Source organism: Apteryx mantelli, chromosome 6, assembly GCF_036417845.1.
Source record: "Apteryx mantelli isolate bAptMan1 chromosome 6, bAptMan1.hap1, whole genome shotgun sequence".
Taxonomy (NCBI): domain Eukaryota; kingdom Metazoa; phylum Chordata; class Aves; order Apterygiformes; family Apterygidae; genus Apteryx; species Apteryx mantelli.
In genome coordinates, this window is record NC_089983.1 from 36,646,812 (window position 1) to 36,673,156 (window position 26,345).

Below are 26,345 nucleotides of genomic sequence, written 5' to 3' on the forward strand. Positions count from 1 at the left end.
TCATAATTATTGGGGCTAATGGCAGAGCATTTTCCCCTAGATGGGAATGGCAAATAAGAAAAATGATAAAAATACAGATCACTGGGACAAGCTCTGCTTGTATTTTTCAAAGGATGTTAAAAAACAAGCTGCGTGTTCCAGCAGTGTCAACATCATCTGTGCCAATAATCTACAATACTTACAGTTTCAGTGTATAAATACTAATATTAGTTTGTAGATGATTCTACTTCATTTAATATACATAACTTATTGCTATAAATACTTCCTCAAAGGATATACAAAATGCTTCAGGAGAATTCAAAGACGATTTCCTAGTAAACTTAAGGGCTGAGGAATCCGTTTGTCTGAGGCTTTCTGCTATTGCTGGTCAGGTGAGGACTTGTTACAGGTAAATAGAAATGAACTCTTCTGGCAAAAGAGATGAGGGGGAGCTTGCACTATGTATTAGTCTGTTCAGTACAGAAATTTTGCAAAAGAGTTTGAAAGGCACCCCAAAGCTTCAGAGAATTTATATATATATACACATATATATGTATGTATGTATTCTAAATAGCTGAAAAGCATTGAAAAGTTTTTTTTATAGTTTTGCAACAGCTATGGCCAAAAAAAGAGGGAGGAAAAAAAAAATGCATTGGGGCACCCTGATAGAATAGGCACCTTTTATCGTTTGACTTAAAGATAGAAACTTCGTAAAGCCGATAGCTGTTTCTCCCCTGAGCTGTCCGCAACGCGGGTGACCGAAACCGGGCTGGTTTCGACCGGTGCTGCGGCTCCGGTATTCCCCGGTCCCTAGGGAAGAGCTTTCGGTTTACAAAAACAGCCCTTAGGTGATGGAGGGGGATGAATCTGCGACAAAATGAGGTCGCTTGAGTCAGCCCTTACGGAAGGGTAGCAGAGGTGAGACCGAGTGTCTGGTAATGCTGAACTTTGAAAACGACGTTTATTGTCGTTTCCTTGGCGGCTCCCGGAGGCTGAGGCGTCCTAAACACCTTTTAAAGGAAGGGTGGTGGTCGCATACTCATTTTACAGACAGCTTCCCTTCCTCCTCGTCCCTCGGTACCGTGAGGGCAGGGCGGCACATGGCGGCGCCCCCTCAGACCCTTCGCCGCTCCCGCCTCAGGGATGCGGCGGGCTCGCGAGCACAGCGGGCTGCGGCTCCCCCCCCGCAGGCCGCGCGTGGGCCGCGCCGCGCTCCTCCCCCGCGGCAGCAGCCCTCCGCCGGGCGCAACCACCTGGGCTCGGGGGGGGGTCCGCCCCTGCCTGCGGTGGGACCTGCCCCTTTAAAGGGGCGTTAGCCACACCTTGCGCCCTGGCAAAGGCGGGGCCCTCCTTACGCTTCCCCTCTTGTTTTCCTTCTCTGCCGAGGCGCGCGCGGGCGATGCGCTCTCCTCTGCTTACGCCGAGCGGCCGCGGGAAGCCCCAGGTGAGTGAGGGTGGGTCCGCGGCACAGCCAGCGGAGCGGTTGCCCTTTTAAGGGCCTCCCGCGGCGCCTCCGCCATGTCGGCAGGCCCCCCCCCCCCGGGGGCTCCCCCGCCGCCCCAGGGCCTCGCGCGCCGCCGCCGGGACTCGCTGCCGCCGCGGCCGCCGCCAGCCAGGTCAGCGCCTCCCCGCGCCGCGGCCCCCGCCGCTCCCCGGCGGCTCCTCGCCGGCGCCGTAACGGCCGGGCGGGCGGCGGCCGGGGCCGGGCCGGGCGGGCGGGGGGGCCGCAGAGCAGGCCCGCGCCGTGGCGGTCCGCGGCGGCGGCCGCCTCTGCCCCGCTGCTGCGGCGCCACCCGCGGCTCCAGCTGAGACCGTCGCGCGGGGGGGAGCGGGGCCTCTCTGGGCCCGCGAGCTGTTGCTGCCCTTTTCCCCGAGCGGAGCCCTCCGTAAAGCGAGTGCCGGGAGGGGAGGGGTGGTCGGTGACCTCGGCTGGGGAGGACGTGGCGTGTCCGCTGGGAAGGCAGCTGCGGTAACTCAGCTGCTCTTCTGCCTTCGGAGAACCTTAGCGGCTTATCCAAGGTTGGGTAGCGTTTGATATTAATGAAGGACTGCTGTTAATTGTGTGAGATCTAGATAATCATTATTTGGGGGGGGGGGGGTTTTCCCTGTATACTTTCAAGTTGTCCCCAAATCACTCCAGCTGTTGCTAAAGATTTAGGCAGAGTTTTTTCTTCAAAGGCGCCAAAAGAGAGGTGTTTAAATTAAAAAAAAAAGAAATTAAATTGCTGTTTGAGTCCCTAACTGTTCTTTAATAAAGCCTGGCACTTTCTAAGGAGTTTAAACGTGGGCTCTTATTTTTCTTGTTTCTTAAAAAAAAGTGATGTTAGCTTGTTCTTTTTCTGTCTTGGATTTCATAGCAAAAATGCTGAGTTTCTTCCGGCGAACCCTTGGACGGCGGTCTATGCGTAAGCATGCGGAGAAGGAACGCCTAAGGGAAGCCCAAAGAGCTGCAACCCACATCCCTGCAGCTGGGGATGCAAAATCCATCATTACCTGTCGAGTGGCGCTGCTGGATGGAACAGATGTCAGCGTGGACTTGCCGGTATGAGTGGCACAAGATTGCTTCTTAAGTGCCGTTGGCTTGTGTCAATCTGATTGATTGTGCTCTTTATTTGTAAGTTAGGTAAAGGTATGTCTGTTTGTCATAGCAACCAACCCTGTGACTTGGGTTCCGTTTATTGGTCAGAGATAGGTAATGAAAGAACAGTTAATTTTGTTATGCACCGATACCAGATAACAGGTTAGATGTCATTGGGTCCTGTGCATTGAATGTTTTTTAAGGAATTTTTCTGCCAATGCTTAGCTGAGGTAGGGAGGGTAATGCTTACATGGCTTGTATTTTCTTTTCTGTGTGTTACGTGTGCATCTTGAGAAGGAAGGTAGATGTAGCTCTGTTGGTGTAGCTCTGTCATGCTCACGAGACTGGGAAGGTCGCAGTTTCAGAAGGTCTTCAGCGGCCTTCTACTAGATATGTGTGTAGTCAGTCACTGTGGGCTCGTGTGGCTATGGGGAGTTCACGTTTTAGGATTTTTGTATGTTTTTTTTAAATCCTAGAATAATTCTACGTGAGTTTTGGTGGTTTTTTTTTTCCATTTTGTTTTTGTGCTAGAGGTGGTCTCAGTTCTTATGCAAATGTGAGAGAGAAGGAGAGAAGGATGATCTCATAGCATAGTGCTTCATTGGGAGAGAGATTTTAACCACTGTTTTACATTTCTACAACTCCCTTGATATGCGTGTGTCTCTTTCCTTCTTCTTAATTATATATCCGTATTTGACTAACAGGACAAACAGTAGCAATAGAAGTGATGTAGTCTAGTTTTCCATTTCCATGTGTTACAGTGGTTAGTGTTGCTCTGAGCTCACATAGCTGGGTTAGGAGGCTGTGGGTCAGCGAGACCTTTGGACTAGCTCCGTAGAGTTTTAGCAGCTGCGTCAACGTTGGAGCTGCTGGCTAGGAGAAGTGTGCAGAGCAGCCATTCTTAAAATGGCCTTTCTTTTTCTCCCTTTCTCATTTTAAGCACAATTTTAAAATGATTATAACATTAGATAGTTTGAGGAAAGCCCAATTCTTTAGAGCATTGGGCAGCGTGGACATAGTGGGTGGAAATATCTCTTGCAACAACTAGAACCCCTGTAACGTGGAGTTAAAAAAACAGTTTGACATCTCTGTTTGCAAAATGACTATACAAACGGGTATAAAACTAATTTGTATGTATCTGTATAGTTCACTGAAACAACATAACGAGCATATCCACTGCTGTTTAGGGCCTAGGATGTTTGATTTGAGGCCAGGAATGCCCACAAACACTTTATAGCAAGAGCTGTACTTAAAAAGTACTCAGGTTTAAACTGGTGTCTCTGCATAACCAGAACAGTAGTCTTCGGAGCTGGAGTCAGCTCTGTAGGCAGATTCCTGGTGTCTGTAACAACATTTCTAAGGCTTTGAGGAGCATAAACTGAACCTGAAGAGGTGTCATGACCTACCATCTGGACTATAAAACTTGGATCAGGGTGTAGTAGTTGCTATTTTCTTTCTACAGGAAACTGTCACTTGTTTTGCGCTCTTGCTTTTTTTTTTCCCCCCCTCTCTTTATAAAAAGCCAATACAAATCCTTGTCTGTAGACGTCTGGGCAAAGAGTAACAGTAAACAAATACACTGAGTCTGCATAGCTAGGTGCAGTAATTACCCCGTGTATTGTCAGAGGCTGACATGTACCAGTTCCTTGGTGATTAAAATACAATGAATTAAAAGTAGAGTAAATGTTTCATTCAGAATCCTTAGTGTGTTTGTCCTTGCGTCTCTACTTACATCATTCGTAGTTATATTTGGGAGGGGTGAATTAAAAAAATAGAGGGTACAAAATCTTGGGGCAAAAACATTGCTTTATTGTTTTCTTAAAAAAAAAAACAACCTTTTTTCCCTGCTTTCCTTGAGGATCATCAGCCTCTTCAAGCTAAGACCTTTTTCAAGTCTGATTCTGTTATTTTGTTGGCAGTAGATTTGGTTTAAAATACTCTCTTCTTATCTCCCTAAAGGTGCCTCCTCACTCCACTGTCTCAGGTGTGCTAGTTCAATTGCGTATAGTGCTACTACCTACATAGGTTCTGTGAAATGATCTTTTTTTAAAAAAAAAAAAAAGAATAGCAAAAAGTGTTTCTTAAAACTGAATCATTTAGCAAATTGAGGTTACTTCATGCCTAGAGAAAAGTGGACTTTGCATGAGTGGGAGGGTAGGAATGAACATCTCACCTCTTTTACTCTATAGCTACATAAATACTTTAAACTGGCATAAGCTGGTGCTGCAACAGGAAAAAAGATGTTGCTTTCGTTATTGCATTCATCCTTGTTTCCACACCCCTTGGCAGAAGAAACAGTTTTTGGCAGCCATACAGTAAACTAAGTCAAGAAGATGATATGACTGAAAATAATCAGTATAATTCTGTTGTGTTAGTTTCCAGCTGGAGCAGTTCTGCAGTCTGTTCCCCATGTGCCTCCCCAAATGTGGTGAAGAAGCGTTTAGAAGCAGTATCAGACTTATGTTTGCTTAAAGTGCTTGCTAAGCTGCAGCCTTACCGTGAATTTGCTACTGAAAGAACAGCGATCTGGAACTACAGTTCTTATCATTGAATAAATCTGAGATTAAACAGAAATTCAGCAATTTAAAAAAAAAAAAAAAGGATAACACAGGGAACATTATTTTGTAAGCCAAGTATGTTTCAGAGTTTTCTTATACAGCAAAAACTAAAGTTTTCGCATATATTGACGTTAAGACAGAAGGGACGTTATAAACAACGCAGTTGAGATAAATTTGTTAAACATAGAGTCAGGATTTGAGCAGTAACCCTGCTTTTTGTCCACTGATCTTATGTACGGTGTCTCTCAAGCTACTTAATCTATTGCTTTCCCTTTTTTTTTTGTTGTTTTTAATGACAAAGCTCTGTGACTTGAAGTAATCATCAAAGATACAGTCCTATGCAGTACTTGGACTATTTTTTTTTTAAGAATCTACTTATTTGTTAGTCATGTCAGTGATTAAAGAATATCAGCGTTATGTATACTCTATACTGTCACTTTGCTGTGATCAAAATGGGAAGTATGAACTTCATGTGAGTTATCAATATTCTTTTGGGGCAGTCAAAAGAGATTTTTTCCTACCTTCACCCCAAATTCTGAAGCTGTGTTCTAACCTGGTTGTTTTCCTCTTCTGTGGCCACTTTTTTGAAGCTTTAGATTTGTCCAAATGCATTCAGTAATTTTTGGCAAACTTAAAATTATGTGCATAGTAAAACACTGAGAACTTGATTATTTTTAATCTATGAAAAAATTCTTAAAAACTATGATGTCTGTTAACTGTGCTGCTGTTGACATTGTTCATCATATATACTGTTTTCTGTTACTTGAATTCATCTTGGACAGCAAAAAAAGTCTGGTTGGGTTTTTTTTCCTAATTTTTTTTATATCTTTAAGTACAGTGTGTCCTTCAAAATTTGACTGGTGAGAGGATAGGAATTCTGTTTTGCATACTTCCCTTTCCCTACATCCCTATTTTACTTTTAATCCTGTTCCCATGCAGAACTAAATGTCCATCTTCCCCCGCCCCACCTCCAGACTTCACAAAAGTTGAAGAGCCATGAATAAACAGCAGTCGAGGATCTGCAGACTCCCTGGGGTCAGTCCTACAAATCTGGGCTTCCAGTGCCCCTCCAGCAACTGGCGTGCTGGCTGTTCTGATGGTCATGGGTCTTGGTGACAGACAATTTGGGGGGAGGGGGGTAATAAAGACACAAAAATGGTGTTTTTCCTTGAAAGTCTTTTTAACTAGTATCTTCAGCAGCTTATGAAAAATTTGTGAACAAAAATGTTTGGAAAATTCCCAGTAAACCGTGGTTATGAATACTGGAGGTCTCCAGAGGACTTTTAAATCAGAAAGGCTGAAAAAAAGTGTTTGTAATAGAAATAGTCAGCTCTACATTATTAACAATAAAGATTGGGAAAGGGAAAAATAACACAGACAAAAGGGAATGCAGTGTAAGATAAATGATGGAGAATTAATTGCACGAGCATATTTGGAACATGGACCTTCTAAAAATTTGTGGCTAGATTTCGGTGGAGAACAGGGTCAGCTTTACAACAGCAACAGGTAGTATGGGGTTTCGTAGGAGCAGCACTCTGCTTTGTGGAAGCCAGGGTTTTGGGTGAAAAGCTGATCCTGTTTAACCTGCGATTTACATAATCTTCCCATGGATAATAGAGAGCTGATTGTATTCCAGCTTCTGCACAAGCAAGCTAAATTTTAGGCAAAAACTGCCTTGTAGTAGCTCTTTAAAGTAAAAGGCACAAATTACAGGAACAAATGGTATCTGAAGCCTAGTAGCTTTTCATCTTATAATAATATTCCTTACTTATGCATGCATGAAATTTAATATAGAAATTGCAAAATGAGATGTGTTTGTCTTCATTATAATGAAGTGCCATTAAAACGAGAACTTACATAAGCCAGTCCAGGAGCTCTGCGAAGTAGTACAGATTAGCTGAACGGTTTACAGTATTGGAGTAAAGCTTACAAAATAAGATGAAAAGAGATTATTTTTAACAAAATTAAGAAATCTATCTGGAATGTCAAAGAACATTGCCAGCAACTATGGTGAGCGCTGATGGCTGTTGGCGTGGAGGGAGGTGATCTGCATTGATCCTGCTGCAAGATCAGAGATGTATTGTGATAGTTATGTTTACTCAGTAATACCCTCTGCCATTTTTTTAAGTTTATAAAATATCTGCGGCTGCTTGCTGAGTATTGTAGCTATAGATTTAAATACAGAATATAATCTATAGTACAGATGCTGATTAAAAAAGAAAAAAAGAAGATCTTCTAGTAATGCTAAAAGTGTTGGAAAATCAGAATCAAATGAGTAATCTTCTTACGAACATTCAAGGCTGGCTTTTAAATTTTCAAAATGAATTTCCACTGGCAAAAATAGTGAGGAGATAAATGTACACTTACCATTGTATGTTGTAAGACCGTAAAGTTTGGGATGAAAACTTATTTCTCCAAGTGGTCTTTATGTCTTAAAATATTGAAATGCGGTTTAGTGAACTGAAAGTGGAACAAGCAATCCTAAGTCAAACGTTACAACGCAGAGGTGCTGTCTCAGTGGTAGACTGAGACCTCACCGTAATGCGGTTTTACCCAGTGCTCTGTGGGATGCCAGATTTAAGTGCGTATAGAGACTGAGTACAAGGCATGTGTACCACAATGTGCTGAATAGTTTCAGCACTTCTGAGCAGCACCAGATTCGCAGGGCAAATCCAGAATACCTGCACTCAACTGTGCTACAGGTCCAGTAGTTTGGGGCTTACCCCACATGGACACTGTAAATAGTTCTGCTAAAGAGAAGAACCTCTCATTTGCTCTTAACCAAACTACTTCTGAGAAACCCAGCAATGGAATACAAAATAAAACTGAAATATTTGAGCATATATTGGGGGAGGTATTTAATCTCTGAGCCTTAAATCAAGCAATTCAGATATATTCTGTAGCAGAAAGAACGTTAGGAAATAGACATGGAAATGGATTAAACCAAACACATCCCAGGAAGATGTAAATTGGTTTCTGGGAGAAGGTCGCAAGTCCAAGATTTCTAGTGACTGAGTAGCTGGAATAAGTGTCCCTAGCCTCTCTGGGTGGTAAATGCAGTCTTTCTGAGGAAACGGGTATGGATACGTGTAGTAACCCTCTGAATAAGTTGACAAAAGGAAGAAAGGGTTTTGTCCTTCAGTAGCTACTGGTTGTTTAAGCAGTATTAACATAATGATCCTTTGAAAGGAGTCTTCTAACAGAACTGAAGTGCTGCTGCAAAGACATGAGGGATAATAAGTCCCACAAAGATGCAACCTGTTCATCTCTCTTTCAGGGTCCATCTTGTACAGGGATCTCCTTTTTTTCCACAAAGAAAGAGGAAAAAAATCCTTTTCTGATAAGCATTTTAGTAAAATTCATTAAGTGGGCTTTCTGTTGTGTGTGTTTTGTTTTTTATTTTTTAAGTCCTGGAAGTTTGAAGTACTCTGTCAGGAAAACACTGATAAAAACCTTCGAAAGTGAGCCATTCACCTTTGTCTGCCTAGCGCGGGGGTCAGATCCTCAGCCGTTTTAAGTCAGCGTTGCCTCAGCAAAGCTGGTCCATGTTAGCTGGCGCTAGTGTTGAAAACAGGTTTCGTGTCGGACAGAAATTGTGGAGCACTGAATTGCTGGCTTATAGTCTTGAATTGCGTGCCAATGAAATAACCTTTACTTTTGAGACCGTGAGAAGAAGGTATAAGCACTGTGGCTCTAATTTTAGGCACCTACTCAGATGCCTAAGCTAAGATGGTTGTCTCCATGTACATCTTATCCAGGCAATGAAGGAACAAATCAGCCTTCTCAATTAAATACCTGAGCTGACCTTACCCAGCCTTGCTGCTGAGTTCCTGGATTTAAGTCCAGGCTTCGCAACACCTACTTGCTGAACAAATACAATTATGAAGAGCAGCACAAGATGTTATTAGGACGTGTTTTGGAGCTTTCCTTCCATTCAACAGGGCCAAGATTCATGGCGAAGTGGTCAAAAGATGTTTTCTATCTCATTCCCAAGTGTGGAGAAGCCCTTGGATATCCTGCCCTACCCAAATTATATATATATTTTTTTCATTTTCCCAGTTCAGTTGTTGATTCTCCTACCATTAGGTGTTTGCTGCTGTTTCCTGCAGAGTATAACAAGCTGTATAAATCAAGTAGTCATGTTTTAAAGAATTACAAACCCATGAGGAATTTAATTTGTCCCCTGAAGAAAGAACTAGCCACTGGGTTGACTGCTTGCGAGTGGAGTAGTTAATAGTTCATTGGTAACCATTAAGCAGCTTGAAAATATCTGTCCTTTGAGAGTAACCTGAGCTCTGCTTCAAGAAGAGAGAGGAAAGAAAAGAAAAAAAAGAAAAAAAAAGCATAGGGTAGCAGCAGGATCAAAATGCTATTTAAATCGAATGTTGCCACTGGGGAGTTAGACTAGCTTCTCGCACTGAAGTGTAATAGGAATGTATCTTTGCTATGTCTTTCGAAAGCACTTGAGATGGCAGTTTTATTGAACGCAGATAAATTTGTTGATTCATAAAAAGCGACCTGTTACAAAATACAAAGCAACGCAATTTTTGGTGCCATTTGTTAAATATAAGGAGGAAGTACTTCAATAAGCCATTAAGAATGATTTTGAACTTAATGTCAAAGGGCATGTGAAACTTGTGCCAACTTGCACCAAATACAGCAATTGATGATTTAAGTCATACGCAAGCTGCTTCATACTTAATTCTACATCGACAGCTGTGATGATTTCAGTCAGAAGCTCTGTCCAGCCAGCAGCCCTGTGAACCTCTCCACAACCGACCCAGCGCTGTTCTTCAGGGACCTTCTCCGACCTTAGTCATTCTTGGTCCATTTGTTCTTTACATCCTTTTCTGAGATACCAAAATGGTGATCACCTGAGATGTAATAATCTGTGTACTAGGGGGAAAAACACTCTGAAACTAGTTGGAAGCAGAATAATTTTGCACGATAACAAGTTCTCGTTGGTAGCCTGAGACAGTATGTGCAGTAGGTCTAGTCTGAGCTAAAGGGCTCCACCGCTCTTTAACTCCCTGTCTCCTCAAGGGTTATAAACCTTGGAATGCAGCTAAGATAACTGGTTAATTATGTTTTAAAGAAATGATTTACTGAGGAATTAAGGAGAATCTAAGATGTTCTGATCAGTAACGTGGAGATTTTCCTCTAGTTTTGGACTAGGCATAAAGCTTCATGCAAAATGAAACATTTTTCTAGCTTTGCCATTCCAACTGCTGAATTGATTTCACTTTATTAGTTTATCTTACTGTTTAAGGTGCAGAAAATATCCATGTGTTAAAATGTCAACAGTTGAATGTATTGCCCTTCCAGGAAAGGGGCAACTGATTCAAACAGTGGAAGAAATATATGTTTTTGTATGTAAGTGATTTGCCTTAAGGCTGCTGTTTGGAGAGTCTTGCTGTTATTTAATAAATCTGCTGCTGCCTAAATAAGGACTTTATCTTGAAGTCAACAGAAGAACTTGCCCTGAACAAGTTCTGTGCCCTCCGCATCCCAGCATTTTCACTATGCAACATTTTGCTATTACTATGTGTGTGAGAAGTTCCCTGCTGGTCAAATTGCTTACTTTCCCCTGCCTCCCACAATACTTGGGAATAAATAACTGAGGGAGAAGTCGCCTGTGCAGACTCAGTTTACAGATTTTTCTAAGATTTTACTAGGGCTGTGAAACATCATGCTGAATTTAACTAAAGAGTAAACCAATGACTATGGTTATAGAGTTAAACAAAATATTTGAAGATCAGAGTACAGGAAGATGGCAAAAATGTGCTGCTTTTCTTGCTTTGATGTGATTCAGTGATTGAATCAGATGATTTCTGAAAATAAGAATTCTGAATTAATCTCAAAAATTGATTTATAAACGATGTGCATTTTGGAGTGTTATCTGTATCCTGTGGTTCTCTGTTCAGCTCAGTTTGAAACCCTTTTCTTCCATGGGGCCAAGAGTTCTGAGAGATGGACTAAATCAGTCTGTTAATTAATAGCATACTATAACATATGCTTAGAAAGTTAGTGGATTTCTCAACTTGTGAGCATATAATATCAAGACAAAAGATTACAAAATGATAGCATTATGGAAATAGAGAAATGTTTAAACTGCTTGCAGAATAAATATAAATCCTTCCTGCATTTCTTGGCGTTGAAAAGAATTATTTTTAAATACAGTGACTTGTGTTCAGACCTACTATTTTTCCATGTATTTTTATTACTTTTAACCATCTCAAATATTTTTAAGCTTTTCTTTCGGTGTATTACTATGGAGGAGTTCATAGCAGGAAAAATATACGTTGTAGAGAAACTGCTCAGTGTGTTATTTACATGCCTGTTCTTCAAAAAGATGTGTTTAATTTTTAAAATTGTCACTGTAAAGATGATGTTTACTTGGGGCTAGAGCTAAGTTTTTTCATAGATTATGTATTAACATACACAGTGGTTTTCTACACTTACAAGTGAGTTATGTAAATGCATTATCTAAGTACTATTTATTAGAGTTCCTTGTCACAGACTGTGTTTCGTTGGTCATTAAAAGCACTTGATAATGGAATGCTATAACCTAATTCAACATGCTTTTCTATCCACTTGAAAAGTGGTGAAGTGCCTAGATATCCCATGGTAATTTCTTAAGCAATTTACTGTACTTCTTTCAAAAATTTTCCAGTGTATTAGGCAGTGTCAGTTGTACTAGCTGTATTTCCAGTTCTGCTGAACTTTAATTGATAAGGAAAAGCCTAATAGGTACAATGATAAAATAATGTTTTAACGTTTTCTGCCTTGTGCAAATTGTTATTGACATTTTCTAAAAAGGGATATTTCCCATGTCATTTAAAATCTATGGCCAAGCAGTTGCTTCTTGTGGTGCATGCTTTGGTCTTTCAAAAACAACAGCCCTCAAAAATTATGAGAGAAAATCATTTCCACATTGCGTTTGGGAAGCTTAATTTTGGGATTTATTTTCCAGGTTCTTTTGGAAGTTCTTTTATTTTTGGAATTACAGTATTAACTATGTTTAGAAAAGAACATAGGTGCTACAATAAGCCTATCTGCTAAATGCTAAATCTTTTTGTATTTTCAGAAAAAAGCTAAAGGCCAGCTTCTGTTTGAACAGATCATGTATCATCTGGACCTTATAGAAAGCGACTACTTTGGATTAAGGTTCATGGATTCCGCACAAGTGGCGGTGAGTAACAGAACTTTTTGGCTGTTGCTAGAAAGAAGAGTAAAATCTTAATATTGACAAAAATACTACAAGCAAGCTGCCTTTCTTGAACTGTTTTGTGCAGCAGCTCTGTGGCATGTTAGTTTAGTTAACCCTCCACTGCAAACACACTCTAACGTATTACAACACTGTTGTCCCTTGCATTCACATCTTTCACTTGTTATTCCTGTCAGACCTTCTGTTTGCTTGGTCCTTCATGGTATGACAGTGTGGAGAAGGTTGTTCTTTGCCAGTGCATAGTGCCATCAGTGTTCTCGTTAGCAAAAATCATCTTGTTCACGTCTTCTGGGGAAATAATCTTAGCCAGAAGGGTGTACATCTGATTTGCTCAAATCTGTTGCAGCTCAGACCTGCAACTAGAAATTGTTGGGAGGACATAGGTGTATTTATGTGTATCATATGGTTTGAGTAGAGGATTCTTGCAAGTGTAAAGTTTATTTGTAAAAATGTCTCTGCTTTTGAAAACAAAGCAGTGAATTGTTTGTCGGAAGCAACCAGTTCTTTATGTCTGCAGTTGTACAGCTTTATATGGATGCTTCTTATGGTCGAGTACTTAATCCTGCCCACAAGGAAAGTCGTATGTTTTCTTCATGTTGTTTTTATGTTCTTCTTTTGTTTTGAAGTAGAATGTTGTATTTAGAAAGTCTTCGTATATATAAAAATTGTTGTTTTAAATGAGGAGTTGGACAGGGAGTAATGTCTTTGTCCTGCATCCTTGTAACTTAAACCTGTATTTGCTTATTCTAACGCTCCTAGGTAGAAATATATCTGGGTTTTCATAATGTGTATGTCAAATTTATTTATGTTAGATATATGACCCAATTGTCTTTGTGTTTCAAGTCCATTTCAGTATTATTTCATGATTAGGATGGCAGAGCAGAAGTAAAGACAGTTGCTGCTGAGCTTAATACCTGAACTGTTCTAGATCAGTGTACAACACGGAGACAATGACATTTATTGTTTGACTTCTGTGAGGGTATATGTCCAGAATGAGAAACAAACAAGCAAAAATAGGAACCAGTATAAATAAAAATTTATTTGGAGGTGACATCTTAGTTCTTATAGTTTTCTGCAATGGCAAAAAAACCCAAACTTGAATCTTTGGAAGAAGGTGACATCTTTGGACACAGTGTTATCCACAGCAAAGCACATTTATAATTTGATAGTTTCTTTTCAGAATAATCCGGGTCAAGGTTTGTGTTTAGCTTATGGTTGTAGAGAATGTTCTCTACTGAGAAAATAATAGGAGTGTTCAGCGTCTGAAGCAAATTTCATGATTAGCAGGAGGAGCTGCTAGTGGACTGCAGTCCCCAGCAGTAAAAATATTCTTGACCCTCTTGCAGAAAAAAGTTGGAAAGAGAAGGAAAAGAACTTTATACTGAGGGAGAGATGTCATTTAGAACATCCTCTCAAGAGAAATTAGAAAAGGGCAGAAAGAAGTCGTCATGGCTAACCAGCTGTATAAGGAAAGTTTCTGGAAGGAAGAGAGCATCCATCAGCATCAGTCGATCAGTTCAAATGAAGAAAATGGAATGGGTTATAAACCTTGGCATAGGACATATAAAACACAGCAAGGCTGCCCCAACAGAAGGCATTACAACTAAAAGGCTGCATACCTTGGGGGAGTATTCGGTTTCCATACTTTTCCTGGGGCACCTGCTTTTGACCACTGTCATATCTTTAGTCTATTGAATACCATTCTCTATTTATAAAAATCAAGTCTGCTGTGTTCAACATGTACAAGCTGGGATGTTGAGTACCAATAGCAAATGGCTCCCTTCCATTTATCTGTCCATTTTGGGGGGGTGGAGGTGCTGAGGTACCCGCTGGGTGTTTAGGTGCCCTGACTTCGGTTCTGCTGTGTGGCCTCTGAAGTGTTTCTGTGTGCCTGTCAGGTCTATAAGAACTCGCAGGTAAAACTACCAGTATGGTAAACTTTTCCTCTTGCTATTCTGTTATCAAATAATGTCGGTTCATTTGAAATGAGGAAATACGTGTGAATCTTTTCTGTCTTAGCAATGGTTCCTGGCTTACTTTTGTCCAGGAAATTGTTACTTCCAGTCCAGACCTTTGAATACTTGATACTGTATAATCTACCAGGTACAAGCAATTTCTAATTTAGTTGGTTTCTTTTTCTTAACTGTGTGTGACTGAAAGGAGGCAAGGGAGAGGCAATAGTCTGTTTAAAATGAGTATTAATGATACACTCTATATAACAAAGCAGTCAGGTTTGTATTTTGCAAGGACAGATCAACACAACAGTCAGAAATAATTGCTTTAAGAAATGAAGAACTATAGTGATGGCAGCCTTTCTTGCAAAGTGAAGCTGGCAAATTCTTGCAGAAACCCAATCTGCAGCTGGAAACAAAAGCACAGGCTAACCAAGTTATTTGTCAAAGATTATTCAGGAGGTCTGTTAAATAAACAGCAGAAGAATCTAGTCCCCTAATGTGAATAAGTCTTCTGGCTCAGGAGGAGATAATCATTTCTGCTACGCAATTTAAATGTGTTGCCTCACTAGCCACTTGCACCTGAAGATTTAAAAACAAAACAAAAAACCCTTTGCCCCAAATGTGCAATGTGCAGTTAAATAAAAAATTGAGAAACTCTCACTTGCTTTAACTACAAATTAAATTTCAATAAGTCCTTTCTAAACAACTGGAGCATACCCTTCCAGATAGGTGTTTGTGACTCTTTTCTTATTTTGAACTCCTTAAGTGATTAGTAGATAGAGGTTTGAGTTTTTGATGCAGTGGGGAAGAAAATCCAGATAATACAAACTCTTGACATTTTGCAGTTTAGGATTCAAATGCTGGGTTCTTTAAAGAAGTTCTTGAAGCATTTTGTGAAGTGAAAGAATAGTCTTTTTCATGTGACTTCTGTGTTCAGTTTTAGTCTGATGGTTAGGAATGGATATTTGTAAGAGGCAGGAGGTGGCAAAAGGAGGTTTTTGCAATATTGTCTGTAGTATATCAGGCTTGATCTAAATCCTGCTGAAGTCAAGGGACGGGCTACTGTTAATCTGAGCAGCTTTGAACCAGGCTGACAATGAGCAGTGCAACATGCCCGGTGGTATGAAAGGTGAAGATTGGTAACATGTTAGGCTATTTAGTTTTCCCTTTAACAGTGCTGGAGAGATGCTGTTTCTAATAAGGAGCGCTGAAAATTTAATAGTGACCAGTTTCTAATTGTAATGTGCAGCTTGCAGGCATCAACTACTAGATATTCCTAATGAAACTGTAGAATACTTTATTTTGTTACTCTAGCAATTATTTGGTCTACTGTAGTGCTTAATACTGAAAATGATTTGTATAGCATTACACTAAGTATAGAGCCAGTAATTCCACAAAGTATTTAACCAATTTTAGCCTCACCGCCATTATAAAAAAATACCTTTACCCTACCTTTTTTGAAATGTTACTGCTTTTTCTTTCTGAAGAAGCAAACTGATTTAGTAGTGACTTGCAGTACTCTATGCAGGATGCTGTTTTCGTTGCTCGCTGTTTAGCAAACCTTATCTATGAATTTCCGCAGTGGACTATGTGTTGAACAAACTCTCATCAAAATGTAAACTTGAAGGATCTCTTTTGCCAGGTCCACTCGAATTCCATTTTAATCACTCGGAATAAATCTCAAGGTTCCTGACGTCTGCGTGTGTCCGTGCATGTAGTGTTTGTTTCTTCCTTCCCCCCCATTTAAAAGCAATTCTTGCGCACACATACGCACCCCCTTGCCGTTCAAACTGAGCTCCTGTAGGCAGCGGGGCTAAGAGCCGGGCAGAGCAACGTGCTATCAGTGCCTGTCTCGGGCCTCTCAGCTGCCTGCCGCTGGAATGTGGAGGAGATGAGAGAAAACAGGCTGGAGATGAACCAGACGTGCACAGTCAGTCCCGAAGCCTATAAATGGCTTCTTATTTGGCATAGCAGGCTCTTCTGTATCCAAATCACCTGCAAGCCTCAAAATGGATAGCTTCCATATCTTCATGGTGAAGGAAGGAGAAAGCAATGGTTTCTTACAGCGAGTGAGTTTATGGAATAAGAAAATGATACAACCTCTCTTTTTAAAGAAATTTAAGTTGCTTAAATCCATTTCACTGGCAGTGTAAGAAAAAGTTGCCATAAATATTTGCTTCATTTCTCCTTAAGTTTCCTGCTTTATTCTAAAGAAATATTACATGATTTTCAAATAGCTTTAACCACTATGCATTAATAGCCAAGAAGAACAAATTTAACTGAATGTATGGCAACGGTAGGTGATTCAGTTATTCTGATGTACATCTAATTTATCAATCACTGCATATCCTGGCTGGTTGCCTTTATGCCTTCGCTGGAGCAGACAGGGCTGCTCTGAAAGCAGGAACGTGTTTGCACTTGGCATTGCAACCTGAAAATACCAATTCTTTCGCATACCCCTATTGCTCCTCTGTCCTCTTTCGGGCCCACTGTAAACTTTGCAGCATGTAGTTTAACGAAAGGAGTGTTGCTAATTACATAATTCGTCTGTATGAGTTGCAAGGTGATGTCTGGAATGAACCAAAGGAGGTGGTGTCCCTGGGCATCGTGAGCCAGCCCGGCCACGGTGCGCAAAGGAGTTGGGTCAAGGCAATTATGTTGAGTAGGGTGCCGTGTTTACTGTTTAACTGAGTCACGTCCTTTGGAGGAGGGAGCTGTTTGCACGTTCACGGCACTTTGAAGTAGGTCTCTACCGCTAGTTGCATGTTAGTTCCAGCTTCATCTTTAATTTCTGATGTAAACACTTGTGCAGTGTGAGTATATGCAGTTGTTTTAGGGAGCGTGGCATATACACGTGGAAGTTTCCCTCAACCTGTTATCTACAGCTTACTTTTCACGTGCCTTTATATGCAGTGTTACTGAAGCCATTTTTCTGGCTTCAGAGAATTAGCCACGATGTCCAGTATATGGCTTATAATTAGCATTAGCAGATGAGGCAGAATCTTCTGTTCTCCCATGTGACAACTGCTAAAATGTCAGCTCTGAGCATTTTTTTGAGAACTAGGAAGAGCTGACCCTATGCTCGGACGTAGAGACAGCTTTGCAGTTATTTATGACAGCTGAAGGATCTAAAGGAAGTGACTGAAAGCCAGCAGTATTTACTTTGTCGCTGCATCCTGCCTGTAAGTGTACATCACAAGCTGAGCTGAGTGTCGGAAAGTCGGCTTATGGTTTATGCGCCTCTGACTCACCATCACTGGCTGACCTACAAACATGGAATTTGGGGTTTGTTTGTTTGGGCTGGATGAGTTTTTTAGTAATTAAAGTGGTTTGCCAGTACATTTTTTTTCAAGTAGATGATAGATACTTTCTTGAAGATTGGCTTTAAATAATGTACTATATGGATGTTTCAGCTGTAGTTGTTCGAAACTAATGTTTTGCATTATAAATTTTGAATTCAAATATCTATTTCTGAGTATCAGGTTACTTGTATACTTGTTCATTCCTTCAAGGTAACTATCTGAGATCCATTATTGTACAAGTTAATCCATATTTTTAGAATGAAGTACTCTGATAAGCACTAAGCTGTGAATTGTAAAAGATTTGGATTAGATTGTTTTAATGGACTTCTTGATAATCCAAGATGATCTTCACTAATGCATAGATTTTATTTTTCTTTTTTTCCCCTCTAAGATTGCTTTATTGATAATTCAATGAAAATGATTTATTTTTCAGCATTGGTTGGACAACACAAAAAGCATTAAAAAACAAGTTAAAAGTAAGTATCCTTCCCATTTTCTTGGATCTGTTTTTTGGATCTGCTAAATATTTAACATGTAGGAGGCACAGAGTTGAAATTCATGTTGGGGGGGGGGCAATGTTCTGAGGGGGTAATTAAGTGACCAAAAACCAGCATGGTACTGCTGATGGTTTAAAAATCCCTTCCCTCTGTAGCTTGTATTACTTTAGTCTAATGTCCTTAATTAGATGTGTTAGAGGCTCCTTAATCATAGTTTAAGTGGAGTCAAAGCAGCTGAAGATGCTTTGACATTACAGATGTTTATTCTAACTATAGGAAAACGTGTCTTGTAGCCTCCATCCTTTGCTGTCCTGCCGAATGCCCTCACCTATTCGCGTTGGCTCTGTCAAGTCGTAGGAGGCCTTGCAAGGGTTTATTGCGGCCGGCTGGTTTCAGTGATGCATGCTTGGGTAATCTCTGACACCAGCTGATTTTGCTTAGCAGCTTCCTTGCTGCCTGTTGCGGAAGCCCTTAGGGATTTGTGGTTCTATGTTAATAAAACAGAAGTTTCGGAAGCACCGACGGAGAGACAATTCCACCTGTTTTATGCAAGCATCAGACAGAGTGCTGTGTATTTTTAAAGAGCTGTTAATACATCTTTTTGCTGAATTAACTGTTTGCTTTCCAGAAAAGAAGATTCTTCCACAGAAGGGTTTAAATCCCCCTAAAATATGTCTAAAACTCTGTGGAATAAATTGGCCTAAGTTTTCAACAGTAGGTATTTTCCAGAACTCTGGAAAGGCCTTATATAGACCAACAGAGTACCTAGGGATTTGGCTGAGCACAGAGCCAAGACCCACGGCTCTCTTGGTGATTGACAGAGTCCTTAAATATAGGGATTAACCTAGATTTGTCTGTTCTTGGCAAGACAAATCAACTTAATGTGATATGACTGTTGGATTGACTTGTAACATGTAAAACTTTTTTGTGCATATATTTAAATGTAGTTTCACCCTAATGTTTCCCCATACATTTCCCTGTCACAAAGGAATTCTTGCCTTAATATCCTGTAGTAGGACAGAGCCAATTTCACTCAATTTTTGTGATGTGATTCTGTGTAGTAATAAATAATATGTCTCATCCGGTAGCCCTTACCACTGTCTTGAATGCATTCTGCTTTGCAGTTGGCCCACCGTACTGTCTGCATTTTCGAGTAAAGTTTTACTCATCAGAGCCCAACAATCTACGGGAAGAGCTAACAAGGTAAGAGGGATTTTGTGAGAGATGCACACCCAAATAAGGTCAGGGAAATGTTTTTGTGCTATTTAGAGAGTTGTGTGGTGTTTAGTGAATTCATTAGAGCTGCTTGCTTACTTATGTTAGTTGGCTGTTTGTAAATGTATCTAATGTAGCTCTCATGAAATAAATGAGATCTAATATTAAGAGATCTATATATTTATTATATTTTTGAGGCACCGTTTTTCATTAGGCAACTCTGGTAACTGATCTGAGTAGTCCTTACACAGTGGACAGAGGTTTTTACTGAACAGAACAGCCATCATGCCTCTTTCTTTGCTCTTTATTTGTTGTGTTTAATTTAAGCTGTATGCAGTCAACCTATCTCTTTAGTCAGGAAAGCATTGTACTGTAGTTTAGGGCTTCTCTTTGGCAAAAATGAATTCAGTTATGTTTCCTTTGCTTCTGTGATCTTTGCAAAGCATATGCAGAGGGAAAATATTTTACCAACATTTTGAGGTGTGAGTTGACAGTATTGCATGTGTAGGATGATATCAGGTGAACAGTGATTCCTCTTGAATAAAGCATCTCACAAATCCATTTGTAATTCTGCATTTCATGTTGGACTGAGACATATTTGGGGTGTTTTGAAAGAGAACACAACTTATCTGTAAGCAGTATCAATCTTTTGTAAAAGGCAATATTTCTTTGCATGGTTGTCACCACTGCTGATGAGGTTTCAGTTTGGAGAGAAAATAAACTTGTTCTTTCTTGATAGCTGTAGACACTTTGTACCCTCAGCCATTCATAATAAAGAGTGTGAGGTGCATTGTTTGCTTAGGTTTATGTCTGTGCGGATCTTGGCTCTGCACCTTAGCCAAATCCCTAGGAGCTCTACCGGGAAGATTATAGTAGCATTACCCTTTATAGCCATATGTACTCTGCTGCTTCTGTGTGATGACCTAAAGTTATAATTATTCTTCTTTAATTCTCTTTTGGTGACCTGGACAGCAAGATGAAACCCAGAGAATGTTTTACCTCCTGATTCATGTTCTGAATAAACCTTTAACTGTCTTTAAAAAAAAAAAAAAAGATTTACATCTGTATCTACCGCTATGAAACGTTTTCATCCAACTTGACTGAGTTCTGCCAATCAGACCTTGCTATACAGGTTTTAGCATGGCAGACTTGAAAGCTGAGGACTCTTAAACCCTGTCCGTCTTCTTAGCTAATATCCTGGAACTGAAAAACAGCATGTCTCTGTTCTGTCTTGAGGCAATCTCACACCTTAAGGAAGCAGCAAGAAGGGGAGCTCTAGTATGGGTTATAGGGGTCACTAAGAGTGGTTTTCCAAGGAGTCCACATTTTCTTTGTGCAGCAGGACACCCGCTTGGATCCTTTTGTCAGCTTCCACAGATGCAGCTTACTTGCCTTTTCTGTCAAATGCCCATCGGACGCTACCAATCAGAGGTCGTGTAACACAGCTTAGGCACAGGAATTATTCTTGAATTGTTTGCAAGTGTTACATGCCTAATAAGCACAGGCTGGTCACTCCCACTATATATGTGAAAGCCGTTCTGATTCTTTGGATATCCAGGGTCAGTACCAAACAAATTTATTCCCAGTCTAGAGGCCAGTATTCAAAAAGGCTTTGGATAATAAATGCTTTGACAAAGTATTCATGGAATCCCTCCTAGCATTAGGCTGAGGGAGAAAGAACAATTTGCATTTAGGAGTTTCACTCAGCATCAACCCTTCTTGTAAAAATAATGCATACAAATTGCAAAACAAGGAGTACGAATGCAAAAGAGGAGCCTAGCAGAGACATAAAAATATGATTTACTAGGATGCTAAAGTATACCCTGAGATCAAATGTATCATACTTTTTTCTGAAAAGCTCTTGAAGAAAGTCAGTTCTTCCTGGATATCGCTGTTGCATGCATTTGCTCAGCATCTAGTATATAGTCCTGTAGGTCAGTGACTGATGACATGCAGAACCTAAGAGCAAGCTAGCAGAGCTCAGCTGTCACTGACAAAGGAAGGAATGGCACAGAGCAGGTTAGCGTCCAGTAAAGCAGCTATATTTGTACCACATGCTAACATAGGGAATGGAGCCATGTCTCGGAATTTGAAAAACAGGCTTCACCGCCGTGAAGATGAAGTAACTGTCCCTTAACCAGTCTATATCAGACTACTAAATGGAGCTATAATTGGATCATGAAGATGGCTTAGAGCAACAGGAACCTCTAGGCGCTCATTTCCAGAATGTATTGCTCATCTGTTTGTTGGGTCAAAGGAGTACTAAACCAGTTTCATATCAGAGAAACCGATCAAGGTCTATTAGTTGCCTTTTCAATCTCTTCCCATTGTCATAATTGTTACTGGAATCAAGGATACTGCCTCCTGTGGACACTTCCAGAACTTTGTCGTATTATCTGTTTTATAGTCATTTCCAAAAGTCAGACCGTCTCAACACAGACAGCATGTGTCTTTAGAGGACAGTCACATCCCATAACAGGAGTGGAGTGTGGTATTTAACTTGCAGCTTGATTTGAACTCTTATTGTCAAAACAGAAAAGATACCTAACCCCCAAACCAAAATATGGTTTACCACCTAGATAATGAAATCCAAGGAGTTATATATCTGAATAAGGCTAACAGTTGTATAAGGCAAGAAAATCATAGGGTTCTGTGAAACTTTGTAGACTGTGTGGATCCTGTTAACCATCCTCCTGGTCAACTTTTCTAAGTTCTTGTTATTCAAGATTTGATTTCCAAGGGGCCTGTAGAAAGATCTGTATGCATTTCACATCCATGTATAAGGAGGTATGAAGCACATGTCTTAATGGCCATCACTGTTGAAATAGAAGCATTGTCTTGGCTTTGTGTGTAAGGCTTCTGTTCATCTCTAGTGGAACTCCTGTTGGTTACCATTGTTGAAGTCAACCTGTTCAGCTGATGGGACTATTTTTATTATTAAGGGAAAACTGTATACCATATGGGGCAAGAGAGCTGCTCTTTGTGCGTATTAGATCAGAAGAATTGGCCTTTCACACCAGAGGGATAAGTGCTTTTTATCCAATACTTGTCCAGTTTCTAAGCAAGAGTAGTAAATAAGCAAGGCAGTGAAGGAAAGTTGGCTATGAAGAGGAAACGACTTGGTAAGGCTGCAGCCTACCTTTTTTTTAATCACTTTGCAGTCAGTTTTCTGGGTTAGATTTTAACTAAGCAATTCATATTGTGAAATTTTATTTTTGAGAGCTTGTAAATATTCATTCTCTTGTAAGATGGATCTGTCTATGAATAATGAAGAAAATGCAAGTCTGTTCTGTGTGTGCCCAAGTGGGATCAGGAGGGAGAATGACAGAAACTTATTTAGGTCTTTAGGTCTTATTTAGGCTTATTTCTTTCATCTAGCACTGTGGTTCAAATTGTGGTAACTTATTGCTTTGAGTTTACTTCATTTAAAATATGTGTAAGGTTTACTAACCCAATTGATAAAGCCTTGAAAGATCACTGTGCAGTATCTTCAGTCTTGAAAACCTCTATAAAGAAAAAAAATCTCTTTTTTTTTTTTTGGTCAGGCTATGGCTTCTTTCTGTTTGCTGAGTGACACATTAGAACTATTAATCAATGACTTTTCTTTCTCATTTACTCCTGCAGGTATTTATTTGTTCTGCAGCTAAAACTGGATATTCTTAGTGGAAAGTAAGTATTGTTCATAATAGCATTAAACAGCCTTCTGGACAATTACAGTATGTTTAGCCAAGGGATTATTAAGCTGTTGTATTCAGATAACTAATACCTTTTGCCAAATAATGTTGTTTTTTCCTCTGGAATATTACTTCTATATATGTGTGTAGCAACAGAGGATTGCTTAAATAATGTAGTACTTATCTCTTGTTAATTTGCTCAAAATCTGCTATTTCTTTTCCACTTTCTCATCCCAATCATTTGCACTTTCTCACTGTTAAGTATTTGAGTTTTGTTTGCTGAATAGCCACTGTCGGCTAAGGTTTTAACAAGGCATTTCTCTTATGGCAGATTGGAATGTCCTTTTGACACAGCCGTCCAGTTGGCAGCTTATAACATGCAAGGTGAGTAGATACAATTGTGAAAGGATGAAGTTTCATAAGCAGCTTTGTGTAGACTCTCATCACCTCTTTTAGTCTGTCATTGCTGTATCCAAGTCTGTCATTGCTGTATCCAGAAAAAAGTTTCTGTCCAGATGTTAGTGATCCAAAGTGAAAAACAGCTCCTCTTACCTATAGCTTTGTTGATAGCGTATGTTGAAAATTATTTGATTTCTCAGGACACAGAGCAAGAAGATTCTGAATATGAACAGCCTTGCGCTAAAACTTGTTTTCTCAGATGCTTGTAGGCAAACTTCTACACTTTCACACAAGCCATAAGATGTGTAGTCTTCTTGAATTGCTTTGAGGTAGGAACATGGCTTACCTTCTGTTTTCTTCATGCACTTTCTGCCATGTGTTTTCATCTTTGTACAACTCAAAATTACTTTGATTCTGCACTCAGGTGAAAAGCCATGTGTCTAAAAAACACCCAATTTTAGACTTCAGCAAATTTTAGAAACATACTTATGTCCCATGTCATGCTTGTCTTTGAGCAAGTATGCTTCAATTGCATTTGTTGCCACTTCAGATCCTCCTGCAACCAAAAGAGGCAATGCATTATTTTTTTCTCAGCTGTACAGCATTACACTTGAGTCATCTGAGACTCTTATTAACGAGTCATCTTTGACTTTCAATTCCAGTGTCAACGGCTCCTCTGAGAGCTGTGTTCTGGTCTTGTATAAGTTGCTTGTATAGGTTGTATGTCATTGATTTTCCTGGCCAGTGTCTTCTGGTGTTTGATTGAGGGGTGTGCTCTGAACAAATGTTCAGTTTGCTGTGGTTTTGAGCAGAGGAACTCTCAAAAAATGGGAGGAGAGGCTTGAAGTTTTAGAAATATCTGCTAGAGAAGGCTTTGAGTCCTTTATGGATGGTGTAGCTATGTGGCCTCGTTCTACCTGGTTTATTAGTATACAAAAGAATCCCAAAGCCTCTACTGTAAAGTTTTCATATAGTCCTCTTCGATGGAAAGGATTTTGGATATGTGCCATACATTTGTGCCATGCCGATTCTCTATACGATATTCATCTTATAAACCTGTGTGCTGTTGTACTTGCTTTGCAGGAGTTAGATATCAAGACCAAGTCACTGAAATTCTTGCTCTTTCAATTATTTTCCAAAGCACATTTTGCTCTTAAGACAGGAACAGTGTTACTGCTAATGGCCTGATCGTGTGTAGGCATGGAGAGTTGGGATGAAGTTGTAGAGAAACCTGCTTTGTTTCTTCCCCACTCTTTTGTTTGGGGGGGAAAAAAAACCCAGAATATATTCTGTGCTTAGAAATATTAGCATTGTTAGAGTCTTAAGATGCAAGCATTCAGTGGATCAGCTTTTGGAAAAACAAAGTGGTCCTATTAGGCCATAAATACATTGCTTTTTGTGCTGTTTTTTCCTTCCTCTTTCTACAATGAGGCCCTTACCAGGGTTTTAATCTTACTGTCTGACAGCTGTGTACTTTTTATTTAAATCAGCTGGATCCTAAGCTGGCTTTGACAGCATTCCTTTCAACAGAGGCAGGCGTTTTAGTGGGAGTAAATTATTATAGAATGACAAACTTCCTCTGTCAGCGTTTAAAAAAAAAAGGGGGGGGGATAAAAAAAAAAAAAGGGGGGGGAGTTGCTGAAAAGACTGTTACTATGCTTGCCACGTGCAGAAATCGAGGAAACGTTGCCTGTGTACCTTCAGAATACTTTGTGTATTTATTTGACTTTTGCAGATCTTTTCAAATATCTTTCTTTTTTTCCCTTCACAAGCATATGCATTCTTTTCAAACAGAACAATTACTGGCCTGTGTTGGATACCCAAGTTCCAAGTTAGGGTTGTTCCTGATTTTTGGATATAAGCTGGACATCAAGAAGCCACTGGAAAACGTTGGGTGGAGCAAATGCTTAGTGTCTCTGAAAATCAGGACATTTTTATATAGGTTTCTAGCTGTGGGTTTCAGCATTTTGGGCATATGTTTGTCTTTAAGTGCTGGACTTGTTAGCATCTGTGGAAAAGGGAGGTTGTGCTTTTGATGTGGCACACCCATTGACTAGTACGTTCCAGTATGCTCTCTAAATAGCATCTCCTGTTGCCCCTGTAGGACACGCAACAGTAGACCACATGAGCCATTTGACTGGCCCATTAGGACATTTATTATGTCCTTAGATGAAAAGGAGAGAGAAAAATAACAGCTGCATGATTATCCCCTCACACAAAGTAATTTTAGTAGGACAAAAAGATTTCTAGCCATTGAAATGGAAATTGATTTGTAGAATAGACAAAAGTTTATGAAAAATGTCAAAACTGTTTTTTTCAAATTTAATGTGTTTTTAAAGACAAAATTGCATTCAGTAACTTTTATCAACTGTTGTCTCAGTAGAAACTTCAGAGATAAAAATGTTTCAAAACTATCTGAAAGAAAAAAGGTGAGTTTCAAGGATGTTGATAATTTTCATTTACAAGAACCTTTTTAACCAATGTATCAGCAGCACTTTGTAAAAAATAATGCAAAGGTTTTGTATAGACATGAAGACCATTCTTCCAGTGTCTGCAATTTCCATGTCAAAAGAGGTGAAACTGCAAATACTGGGAGGACTGAAGGAAGAGGGGGAACAGCAAAATAAATTTAGTATTTTAAATCAACTAGCAAAGCTCACAGAAGTTCTTGTTAATATCTTCTGTCTATTGGGAACATTGCTTGACATCACTCTTCCTTTTGTAGCTGAACTTGGAGACTATGATCCTGCTGAACATGTTCCTGACCTGGTGTCCGAGTTCAGGTTTGTGCCCACCCAGACTGAAGAGATGGAGCTAGCCATTTTTGAAAAGTGGAAGGAATGCAGGTACTAGTTGTTGCAATACGCCCTAGCCAAGTGTTTGCACAGATTTTTCTGTGAGGAGAATGTATTAAAAAGATACTGCTGAATCTTCTTCCATGGTCACGTTCAAAAACGTAA

At 40.0% G+C, this 26,345-nt stretch overlaps 1 protein-coding gene across 1 annotated transcript in view; it reads left to right on the forward strand.

Moving 5' to 3' along the window:
* Positions 1-2,064: 2,064 nt before the first annotated feature.
* The window catches only part of EPB41L5 (erythrocyte membrane protein band 4.1 like 5), a 64,850-nt gene continuing 40,569 nt past the window's right edge, over positions 2,065-26,345 (forward strand). Inside the window, exons 1-7 of the mRNA XM_067299274.1 lie at positions 2,065-2,521; positions 12,203-12,307; positions 18,034-18,076; positions 19,222-19,300; positions 22,937-22,981; positions 23,318-23,370; positions 26,111-26,231. Of these exons, the coding sequence (XP_067155375.1) occupies positions 2,300-2,521; positions 12,203-12,307; positions 18,034-18,076; positions 19,222-19,300; positions 22,937-22,981; positions 23,318-23,370; positions 26,111-26,231 (668 nt within the window). The 5' untranslated portion in view covers positions 2,065-2,299. The remainder of the gene's footprint in view (positions 2,522-12,202; positions 12,308-18,033; positions 18,077-19,221; positions 19,301-22,936; positions 22,982-23,317; positions 23,371-26,110; positions 26,232-26,345) is intronic.